The sequence below is a fragment of the Platichthys flesus genome, chromosome 11 (genome assembly GCF_949316205.1).
Source record: "Platichthys flesus chromosome 11, fPlaFle2.1, whole genome shotgun sequence".
NCBI lineage: Eukaryota > Metazoa > Chordata > Actinopteri > Pleuronectiformes > Pleuronectidae > Platichthys > Platichthys flesus.
In genome coordinates, this window is record NC_084955.1 from 17690794 (window position 1) to 17703424 (window position 12631).

The window sequence follows — 12631 nt, forward strand, 5'->3', positions numbered from 1 at the left end:
ATAATAACGTTAAATAACAAAATAACGTAATGAAAAGTAAATTTTAACCACTTTCAAATTTTCTGACAATTTTGGTAAGAATTTAAGCACGTTAAAGCCCTCAAAAGCTAATTCATTTGCCTCACTGTCGGTTAGTGCCTGTCAGTGCTCTGGCCCTAATTACTGTATATTACTGTCAATACCAGTAATTATTGTTCCCTTCATCTCTGCCAGACATTTTATTTTGTAATTAATATTTAATCATTGACACACCTCTTTTTGCACCTCTGTCTCACAGAGTTCCCTTACTTGTGACTTTCTCTTTTTTTCCACTGCTTAAAGTTTTTGGGGTAGTTTTTGCTCTATCTTTTCGAGGATTAAGGGCAGAAGATGTCGCACCTTATTAAGCCCTATGAGGCCAATTGTGAATCCCATTTTGATTGATTGAAGTGAATATGATATAATTTGGAGCATCCCACCACTAGTTTATGATGCAGGTTATGTGGAGCATGCAGCTCAAAAGAAACATTCAGATCCATTGTGCACATTCTTTAGAATTTATTTCACCAAGGCACATATTTCACATTGAGGCCAATCAGTGTGTGGAAGACGCAACTTGATGTTACAACAATAATTTAAACATGATGGTATAATAATAGTAAATAAGAATCGAAAACTGTATAAAAGTACAAAAGACAGGAGTCTTGCTCCGCTGCAGCACAAAATAAATAGTTCCACCAAGATACTTAAATAAATAGTCAATACTGTTACAAATACTAGAAAGGGAATTAACAAAAAATTATAGTGATAAAATTGGTAAAGCAGACTACATTATATTGTAGAAAACAACATAATACACAAAGCACTGTATACAACAATTTACATTCTTGTAAATGTATGTACACCTGTACAGAACGTAGTGTTACAATACATAGTATTTTAAGGCTTTGGGTGTTAAAGTAAAGAAAACTAACAAACAAACTTTTCTACCCAAAAAAATCACATGTTCAAAATCAGCCATCTCTCTCATCCAAGAGGCTAATCCTAACAAGTTTGTGCAAAGAATCTAATCAGGTCCATCAGTGCTCAGCAACAGGGCACATTCATACAACTTTACCACAATGTGAAATATGCCTCCTGATGCAGAACGGGGAAAAAAGGCCTAAAAACTCTGCCTGTGGTAGAAGTATTGACTTCTTTTTGACTACCATCCTGACAATAACAAATTAAAATAATTTCACATGCCACCAATTGGTTCGTTAATACATGATACGTTAAACATTGTTAGAAAATGACATTTCTATCATCTAAACTGTTTATTTTAAGGGCACTGTAAGTGATTAGATTGTGAAAACTTTGGCTATGCAAAACTCTTTGCTACACCTACTGCAAGAAGTATTGGCTGAAGAAATGCAATTAAATTAAGTTAAGTTAAAACAAAGGATGATCAGAGCTACAGGTTCAGGAAGTGCTACTGTGTTTGTCTTGAGGATCAGTGAGACACACTACAAAAAAGGAAAGATGACAAAAGTTGCGGGCAAATAAATTCACGTTGATACAGAAATAGAGAAGAGAGTGACACATTACGACGTCAAATAAATAGAATTAAATAAATTACCGACAGTCAATAAATAAATAAATACATAAATAACATGGTCATGAACAAGGCCTTTAGTAGAATGTTTGGGGAATGGTGAAGTGATCATCATGGTTAAACCGGCTGTTTGCTTTAACGGGGGAATCTCGATGGTCGTAAATGGCTGCAGTGTAGCGCATCCTCATTGGCTCTGGTAGAAAGACACATTCTTCAACACTCATGTCACTGGTTGATGTTCTGGCCTCTTGAGGGACGCTGTTGACTGCAGTGCACACTGACATGGTCCTTATTCCCCTTTTGGCTGAGGCAGGACTCCATGTATCCTCATGGCTCTGCAGCCAAGCAGTTCTCGGATCATCATTGGACTGCAGTCGCTTTGGGCTTGAGGCTGACGAACGCTCTGTATGCCCAATCACAGAAGAGCTTGAAGTGTTGGAGGAGCTCGTGGCTGGACTGCAGTACATCGAACTGATAGGGGAGGTGAGGGGGGAGGGAGGGGATCGCCGGAGTCAGCCTCGGTGCTTCAACTCTCAGCATCTGTGGACAAGAAGACAGGCATGATTAATTTATCGCAGGGGAATTTAAAAGCGAGAGCAAGCTCCTCCAAACTTTCTTTAACATTGCGTCATAGGGCATGTTTTTAAATGTTTGTTTCAAAGGATTGTTCAGGAGAAAGGAAACCGAGCTCTTTACCTGGCGGTGCAGCAGGTTGATGAGAGATTTCATTTCTCTGATCATCTCCACCAGCTTGGGCACAGCAGGGTGATGGTGCTTCTTCGAAACCTTGTTCAGCCACTCAAAGTGGTGCTCGTACAGCTTCAGGTCAGCGTGCAGCTGAGAGAGTGTGGGCTTCAGCTGGAAACAACACAGACATACTTTAGAGACTTAACAAGGGTGTGGCAAGATGTTTGGAGAGAAACAGACCAGCGGCTCTTCCTTCACACACAAGCACACACACACACACACACATACACACACACACACACACACACACACATTATCGGGGCATTACCTCAAGACTGTTGAGGTCATTGGCTGATCTGTTGCTCATTTCTGGCAGAGACCTGAACCTGTGGGGCTCCACTTCTGAGTCAAACGCATGCTCCCTCTGAAAGAGAAAACGAGACACAGAGCAGCTCATTAGTAATTTGCAGCAGCGCAGTTTAACTCATCCTGAGACAAGTCACGGCAGCATGAGGAAACTATTAGTGTGGCACCTCGGTTGGATTGGATCGGACTGTTTTCGGTGCTTAGAGACAGTAGCTTTCACTGCCGGGAGTGTGGTGGATCGGGTCACGGTGAGTTCACCCACATTCAGCCTCCCCAAATGTCAACAATAAGAGAAAATGACCTGAACCCACAGGATGTTTTCTACAGGGAGCGAGGATAACAACATATGCTGTGACTAAGAATGCTCCAAAGTGGGACAGACAACACAGGACTGTAGGGAAACTCCAGGGTCACAGCTATAAAAAGATGGAATGACGCAGTGCTGCTGCCCAGATTGAGCTGTGCCGTAAACTACGTCCAGGCAGTAGGAGTAGGCCCCATCGTGGCCAGCAGGGGGGGATGAAGAACCTGAGAGTCCAGGGCTATGTAACTCTACTTCACTAAGGCAGTTAGGCTCATCGGTCGTACAATTTGGCTTTAAAGATGTTTGCCGGATTCACTAATGAGTGGAGATAAACAGAGATGCCGATGACCGATGGGCCTGCGTCATTTCCAACCAGCAGGGGAACATAACAACATCAGGATGGTGACGATGCGGAGAAATGCTTTGTATAAACAGGTTGTGTGTGCTTGATGCTTCCTAAACCTGTTGTGCTGTTTTTCCTTGCTCCACGGTTGTTTGTGCTGATGTTTTCAGAGATGAATTTGTTGTTTTGTCTCTCATGTCGCTCCATCAGCCTTTCATAAGAGCTCACTTATGTTTGTGGTCAAATGTTTTGTCTCTGTTGCCTTTGTCCTCTTCCATCCCTTGCTTCTTCTTCTCTGCTCCCCCCTCTCGCTCTCTCCCTCTCTCACACCAGGTGCACAAGCACATGCAACATCACATGCACGAGTGCACGCATGCACACACATACACCACCGGCTTGTCATCTCTCTGATCTCTTCATCTCTTGTGGTTTCTGCTCCATCTTTCTCAGCCTTTAATTCTCCCTCTTATCCTCCCTTTTCTTGCTCTCTCCATCGCAGATTATGACCTCACCTGACAGAAGTCAGCATCCAGCTTCTTTCTTCCTGAATGCAAATACTGTAATGTGATAAATCTATTTTTTTTTGTGTGTGATTTTTATCAAGTCACTTTGCTGTGGTGACCGAAAGCAAAACACTAAACACTGCACCTACACAACCGTGGCTATTTACAGGCCGAGTGTGCACACACACTCGGCCACAAAAATGCATACACACAAACGTATGGAGACACATTTGCACTCATACAGTATGCATGCAAATACACACAGACTCACTCACACAGATACACAGGCGCTTCGGAAAACTTATATAGACCCATGTGTAAACACAAACGCACTTTTCTTCCTTTAAAGCATCAGTTTCGAAGCTTTTTGCAGGGACTTTCCATGGATTCCCATCCTATTTATCTTTCCAAACTCTGTCCTCCTTTTAGTGAAATTCCACACAATAAGGAAAAATGAACCTTCCACATTACTGAACACTGTCTGCTTCTGTCCCCAGCACCCTTAGATCATATCTGGACCCCAGATTAGGTGACTGCTACCCAACGAGTTGCGGCATTGTTATAAAACACTTTCTGAACAGTATCTTCTTGTTAAAACTAGAGAGAGTATGCGGCTATATTTAATTTGATTTAATCCCCTGAACAAGTGAGATAAAACATTTGCATATTGCAAGAATAGAATCCGGATCAGTCATGTGTAGCCAGAGATCCGGAGATATTATCCTGCTTTTTCTTTCACCTGTTAAAACAGTGTTGATATACAATCACCAGCTGGAGCCAAATCTTGGCTGAGTTCTCAAATCTGATTTTCCTATACCCACTCGCCTGTCAACAAATTAAGATTTCAATCCCGAATTGTCGGCACGGTACATTCAAGTGATTCACATTTCACCGGAAAAGACACTTCTTCAACACTCCCGACACTTCCGCAGTCTACCAACAGAACACAAACATGTTTCTATGTAAACAGGCATGTCACACAGTCTGCTGTCACTTTGAAGATTACATGCTCAGAAGTTCAGCCTTAGTTGATTATGTATACATTCATGTAATTGTAGGTTAGTATTCATTTCAGATATTGAACTGATTCCTAGAACCCTGTTTTAACCATGTCATGTCTTAACCATCACTTTAAATTGGTGTTAATTCTACTTAATTCCGTGAGTCTTGATTGGCCAATCTTCATGCTACAGCTGTCAGTCAGGTGACCGAACAGACCGGGAGGTTGCTGAGTCAGACCCCCCCCCCCCCCCCCCCCCCCTTGGAGTTCAGTGTGGATTAAAAGTGAGATCACTCGGTCAAAATCAGCCCTGGGGCTTTTGCTGCCCTGATCCAAGCATGCAGACGGACTCCTGCCAGTGTGTCATTAATGGAAGCAGCTTTAGTCGGACTGAAGTCCTGAGCAAACCTGGTGTAACTCAGCAAAAAAGAGTTTCCACTACATTGCATGAAGCAAAGTTAGTAGTTTGGGGGTTAACTAAGATGCAAAGTAGCATCCCCACCAAAATCCAATTAGGGAGAGATCTGTCATGGCAGGCTTTGGTGCAATGACCAGCATCCTCTCCCGCCCTCACACTAACAATTCAATTAGCACAGAATGGCCTGTGGGCCTCATCAGTGTCTCCACCAATCGAATGCTGAGGCTGGTTATCATTAGGGCAGCATCATCTTCACTTACCAGCAGTTCCTGGGTGAGCTTCATCAGGTTTTTGGTCTGATTGGACAGCTTATCCATGTCAGTGGGCCGCCGATGTGGGGCTGGAAAGGCAGACGTAAACACTGGCAGCTGAGCCAATAGCAGCGAGAAGAGGAGGGATGAGGAGGAGTCGAGCAGCACTGTAGGAGCAGAGCAAAAAGGAAGCAATTAGTGGAAAGACGCTGTCATCTCGCCATGATGATAATGACCTCAGGCCACGGCTGTCAGTTCTAGGGGGAAGATATTGCACCATAATATAAACAATAGCTCCAGACTTGGCAGAGGAGTCCTGAAGAGCTTCAGTGTCAGAGTCATGTTTTCACAGGCTGAACGCAAATCATTAAATCATTAAAAGCCGGGCCCCGACACTGAATATCACCATCGCGCCTTCACCATAAGCAACGCGATGAATGCAGCGGATTGTCACACCTGCAACTGGATAGGTGTGCGCGAGTTGGTGGTATAAATTATATAGACCAGGCCGAGTCGACTCTCAACAGTAAGCTCATTCATTCTGCCCCCTTTCAAGTTCAAGTACAAGGTAAAGTATTAAAAGGGAACCACAGCGGTGTTGAAATGATGAATGCTCGGTAATTACAGGTGAACCACAAGAATCGCAGCCAAAATAACACAGCAGGAGCATCCGAGCGCCCTGTGCCCGTGCAACTTCAACAGCTCGTGGGGAATAAAGCTGCTGGTGCTGCTGGTGCTACAAGGATCATCAGCATTATCAGTAAAGTCCTCACTTGTTTAGAAATTAATAAAAGATAAGTACTTGACCAGGGAAAATAGTATAGCTTCCACATAAAAGTTACATAAATATCATAAACTACAATTTATTGTATACATCATATTAAATACATACCTGGAGACATTTGAGAATAAAATTATATTAAAAAAAACACTTACATTTCATATTGGTCTCCAATGGTTTTGAAAACCAGCAGACAGACGTGGATAAATAAATAAATAGAAATACAATAAATAAATTGAGCTCCGGATGTTGTCACGTGCTCCGGTTTCTACTTCTTCTTCGTCTTCCTCTTCTTCTTCTTCTTCTTCAGACAGTTGTCAGGACAGAATGAATGAGAGGGAGAGAGAGCACAGTGATGGCTGGAGCTCCGACCGGAGAGAGAGAGAGAGAGAAAGTGTCAAAGTCAAACTTTCTGTCTTTAAAAAGCAGAGTTTGGAGATGAGCCCCTGTGGTCTTTATGGAGGAGGCTGAGAGACGCTGACAGGCAGCGTGGAGAGAGAGGGAGAGAGAGAGGCAACAGGAGTGCAGAGGAGAGAGAGAGAGGATGCGAGTGTGGTAAGTCCAATATTTTGCGCGCAGTGAAGTGTTTAGGCTTGTTTAAAACTTCCTTTATAAAGACGTCGGGCCTATGACACATCGGCAGTGACTCACTTCATTCATAAAAACACACACACACACACACGCACACACACGCGCGCGCTCTCCTCTCCTCTCTCTCTCGCTCTCTCTCCCTTTCCCTCTCTCTCCTCCCCTCCCTGCTGCCTGTCTAAAAAAATGTTCCGTTGTTTTCTATTTTTTTTCTTCTTTCCTTTCCTCTATCACTTTCTCCGGTCCCTATCTCCAGCACTTCCTCCGTCGCATCCCGCTACCTGCGCCAATCAGCCCCATCTATACCTCCCTTTTTGTTATCTCTCCATCTCCAAATCTCTTCCCCTCTCTCTCCCTCTCTCTCTCTCTCTCTCTCTGTGTGTCTATCTGTCCCTGCAGACGTTTTAAAAAGCCCATTGTTTTCATGTGTATCAGCACATCTCCTGAAACCATGTATCTTTCAGGGCTCTACTTCTACCTGGCCTGTCTCTTTTTTTGTGTTGCTCTTCTTTTCGAAGTTGAGATGTCACTGCAAAACAATTTGTTGTTCAATTTTTTATTTTTCCGATTTCTTTCTACACATCATGGCTCATACGCGCCGCAAACACCTTTTCTCTCCCATATTTCTCTCACCCCTCGCTCTCTTTTTCTTTCAGAGCCCCTCCTGAGACAGCAGCCTGTTATTTCCACTGCCCCCCCCAACCTTCTCTCTCTCTCTCTCTCTCTCCCTTTTTTTTCTTCACTCCTTCTCTCCCTCTACAGGGTGAAGGAAAGAGTGAGGAGTGAGAGACGGATAGGAGCAGGGGAGAGGTGTTGTCCAGACCAGAAGGGGCCTCTGAAAGTGTTGCATAGAAACAGCGAGCGGAGACACACACACACACACATACTGTACACACACTTATATACTTGTACACACAAACACACACCGACTTTGTACACCACAGGACATTTACTTACAGACACACACTGCGCGGTTGGAGTGGGTATAGGTGATGGGGTCAAAACATTAGACACACACATACAAAACACTGTAAGTCAATGGATGTACACACACACACAAGCACGCATGCACACGCACACACGCACACACACACGCGCAATCACACTGGGTTGGGAAGAAAAACTTGATGCTCCAACAAACCAAAACACACACAGAAACACACACAGGATACATGCAAAACTGCACACACACACTGACTGTAGCAGGATTTGTCACACTCTCTGTGTTTCTCTCTCTCCCACACACACACACTCACACACACACTCACACTTACACACATGGCACCGTGGAAGCAATCAGTCAGGTGCAGTAAAGCATGGCCTACTGTTGCGAAGGGCAAAAATGAGTTTCAAGTCGTCACAGTGGGACAGTTAGATCATCATACTGTATACATAGTCTCAAACACGCAGGCACACAAACACGCACGCACACACACACACACACACACACACACACAAAGGGAGAGAGAAAGAGAGAGACCAGGGAAAAGGAAGAAAGCGCTTTGGAGTCTGAGTGTGAGATTAGGGGACCCTCATTCACAGACACACACTCATGGTGTGGTTAGAAAATAATTAGTGGTGGGCCCTGTATATGCGCACACTCATACGCATATACACACACAGAGTTGCCAGTCCAGCGGTGGGCCTACACAGACAAACAAACACCCTCCAAATGATGCAGGCCCGGTGGCAGCGAGTGGGTGGCAGCGTTGTTGTGGTGGAAGAGGGTCATGCTCTGTTTTCTGGGTTCAACGGTAGAGAAGAAAAGCAAAGGACAGGAGGTGAGCCGGAGAAGAAGGAGGAGAGGAAATAGATGATTGTGGTTGGACGTATAGGGAGATATTGACACACTCGCTCTTTTTTAATTTCCCACATCAAAGGGCCGTTTGAAGACACAGCTGGGGAGAGAAGAAAAGAAAGAGTGAAGTTAGTCACTCTCCCTCATTCCCTCTCTGGGCCGCCTCTCATGATGGGGGGCTCCTGGGTGGTTCTGAGGCACACAGCCTGTGCTACAGGCCGTCCGCCACCGCTGATCACTCACACACTTACGACCCGGGTTGGGTGTGTGTGTGTGCTGGAGTGTGTGTGCACTTGCGTAGATGTCTGTGTGCAAAGTAGAAGAAGTTATGTATCTTTGTTTAGACTTTTGTTTTTGTGTGTTTGAGAGGGAGCACACATTGGCACATGCCTGTTGGAAAAGGGGGAATCCAGGGTTTGTGTAAATGGGTGTGCATACAGTATATGTGTGTAATTATGGGTATGTGGTGGTATAAGTGCGGTGTCTGCGTAACGTGCATGAGCATCAGTGTTTGTGTGTGCGCCCGTCTGTGTGTGTGTTTGTGTGTGGCCTTCATATGCTTCCCATTACATCACCAATCTAGGAGGAGAAACAGAGTGAGACACTCAGACGACGACCTCAAAGACATCAGAGAGGAAGGGGAACCTGTGACAGGGCCTGCCAGCCGGGCCTCGCTGCCAGACAAACTTTACTCACACAAGCTTCACTCAATTCACTCATGCTTTACACTGGGTTTCCTGTGTGCGCCATGGCATGTATTCACACATTATTACGTAGCCTTCAAATCATTTGAATGCCTCACACACTCCTCGCTCACCTTGTGCCGGGCCGTTAATCCGCACAATCGCCCGATTCATTCACCATTAGCCAAAGTCACTTTAAAAAACGTTTGAGTATTAGCTTAATACTCTTCATGGTTTATTTGACCGACAGGGAAGTGATTGAGCAAGAATGGTGTTTTTTATGTTGGGGATTTTTGTCCGGTGTTTCCTGCAGTGTGATTAAGGTTGCGGCTCGATCATGAAAACAAATACCAAATCAGCCCGTTCTGATCTTGTTGGTTTTCCCATAAATGTTTATTGCTCTGGGTTCATTTCCATGTCCAGGTGGATGATAAAGCAGTCATGTGGATTTTAGGGTTACGTCTCATGTTCTGCTTACCTCAGAGTGTCGTATGTAAACAGTGTGCGTGTTGGCCGTGACGCAACACCGCTGCGATGGTAAAAGGGATTATGGGACAAGTAGTTGTAATGAATTCATCATTTCTATGTTGACTCCTCATTTCCTCCAGGGAATTCCAGCAGGTCCCAAGTAAACAAACGAGGAGATTACGCTCAATGGGAAAATCAAAGGTTCCGACCAATTACTGTTAATATTTACTCTTCTATAAAACAACACTTTCAAGTTTCCCCATGCCCTCCTCCTCCCCTCCTCTTCCTCTGTACTTTGTCATTCTGTCTCCCATTCATTCTCTCCCCTCTCCTGCCAAGTGCGTGACTCTGGTGGGGTATGCTATCTGTGGGGTTGTCATGGTAACTTAACCCCAACTCTCTGCCCACCGCCGGCGTAGCCTCATCCCTCTTTTCCCCTCAGCCCCCCCCCCATACTTCAACCTACGTCAGAGAGTGAGTCCGTTAATAGTTCAGTGGGGGGGGGAATGGAGAAATACTGACACAGGAGGGGGGCGGCAGTCATTGGACAATAAAGTGACGTTTCTGACTTTCCCTTCCTCAGTGTCAGAGATCACTGTTAATCCGCCTTTGTCCTCTTTAAATGGATTTATGACAACAGACCCTCCTCTTGACCCGCCCCCCCCATCCTCTTCATCTAAATCTCCGCTCCCACCAGAGACTCTTTATTTGAGAAAACTCCCAATGGACGTGGTTTGCAAATTATGCGTGTCAATTGCTCGCTTCCTTTTCCATGGAAGCGGCCCACTTCAGACAGATATGGCTGTTGTGCATCTGTTGCTTTTCATTTTTTATTGGACCATTAAAGGGGGACATTAACCAGCATCATTATTGCAGGTTTCCTCCACTGGCTCGGCTCACAGAGCCATGCAAAGGGCAGGATGCAGGGATGAAAGGGAGAGCGCGAGGCTCTCCCAGCAGAGACGAGGGGAGCAAAACGTTTGAATCAGCTCTCTATTAAACACACATTTTTACGAGGCTTATTTTGTTTGGAGGCCAGGGTCCACAGTATGGGAGAAAATGTAGTGTATGTGTGTGCGTGCGTGTTTGCATGTGTGTAACAGTGACTGCGAGTCCCAGAAGCACCTCCCCTCTCTGACTCGGCGTGGCTCACCTGCTCACGTTCCCCTCGACACTCTCACTGCGTCCAAGCAGCTTTGTGTCTGCCAGCGAGGAAATCTCTGAATGAACTTGTTGAAGCAATAGTTCACAGACAGTGTGTGAGAAGGAGAAGAGGAAAGGGGGGAGGGATGGGGGGGGGGGTGTTCAGGGGGAAGCAGGCTACCCACGCAAAAGGAACTTTTTACTGTGCAAACACACTTTCCATCTACCCATGCTTGCTCCCTGCGTCTCAGACTGGTGTTAATGCAGTGGAGAGCCCGGGCCTGTCTCAGAGCTCCCTCCCGCTCCTCTCTCCGCCATTCTCAGTCGCCCGAAACATTCTTTCCTCCCCTGTCATTGCGTGTCCTGTCTGCATCCCTCTCTCCCTCTCCTCTCCTCATCCTCCTCTCAAAGTGCTTCCCCTTGCTCTTTCACGCACTCCCTCACCCGCTCGCTCGCTTCCACCTCACACCCCTGTCTCATGCTGGTCTCTCTCTCTCTGTTTCCTCTGCCGCTGTCTGCTGTGCAGAGGGTTCAATGAAATATAAACAGTACAATGGTCATCAGAGCATGTTCTAATCGAACATTATGTACAAAGTGTGAACCACTTTTATCACCTGGCTGCAACATCTCTGCTCCACTGACCCTCTATAAAAAACTTCTGTTAAAAAAAAAGAATAAAAAGAGGGAGGGTGAAGTGCAGAACCTATATTTGGTGCATTCCTCAGCATGCAGAATAGTTCCCCCGGAGACATTACTTGCGCATTGTCGTTCTTTCTTTGTCCGTCTCACACCATTTTTTGTGGTGAGTTACTACGTGTGTGTCTGAGTGATGCACACTGTATTAGATCTGACCACTACTCTCCGTGCGTCTGCGTCAGCCACACACTGAGTCCGTTGTCATGTTATTCTACGGAAGCTGAGAGATGCTGACAAACAGTCAGGGGAAACGGGAAGGAGTGTGTGTGAGTGAGTGAGTGAGTGTGTGTAAGGGGGCCTGGAGACACGACGGGAAAGAGTGAGGGGAGCGGGAAGACAAAAGGAAGAGGACTGGTGTGACGTCGCAGCTTGCCCTACAGAGTGACTTTGTCAACGTGACGTGACCTCAGTCACATGGAGGGGGGGGGGGGGGGGGGGGGCGATGCCCTTTTGCAGACGGATGGACACACATACACACAAACAAACTCACACAAACACACATATGCTTACGTCTGTGAGACCGTTCCCCCCCAGTATTTAAAACAATTTATAACCCACTAGCCCCTTTAACCTGACAAGGCCTGGCTCTTTCTTTGAATGCTGACGCACTTCAGGCCCCTTCATTCCGGACTATTCATTATATTAACGCTCATTACACGCTGACAATCATAAATCAACCTCCCACAACAATGATAGCAGATAACACAACTTATAACACAGCACACAGCCAGCTGTAATGATTCTACTGTCGTTGCTTCAACCACTTCCTTTGCGTCAGCAGCGAGTGTGTAAATTTCATCATAAATAAGAGCAAACACTGGAAAGGAAATTTCATATCCGCACGTTGTCACTGTTTATGTTTTGAAGACGCGTGCTGACGGGGGATCAGGGAGCTCAGCGCAACAGTCGGGAAGCACAGTGTATTAGAAAATGTTTGGAAATCAAAAAAGACTTCTCTCCACATTCAGTAGGCTGTGCTTTGACCGCACAGGGGGGGAGGTGGACCTCAAGTTCACTGAAATGTCAGCT

At 45.6% G+C, this 12631-nt stretch overlaps 1 protein-coding gene across 1 annotated transcript; it reads right to left on the reverse strand.

Moving 5' to 3' along the window:
* Window positions 1-515: 515 nt before the first annotated feature.
* il11a (interleukin 11a) lies at window positions 516-6388 on the reverse strand. Its single transcript, XM_062400073.1, has 5 exons — window positions 6382-6388; window positions 5455-5612; window positions 2589-2684; window positions 2270-2431; window positions 516-2113 (listed from the first exon to the last, which is right to left on the reverse strand). Exons 1-5 carry the CDS (start codon window positions 6386-6388, stop codon window positions 1934-1936), a joined length of 603 nt encoding a protein of 200 aa, XP_062256057.1. The 3' UTR covers window positions 516-1933.
* Window positions 6389-12631: the final 6243 nt, after the last annotated feature.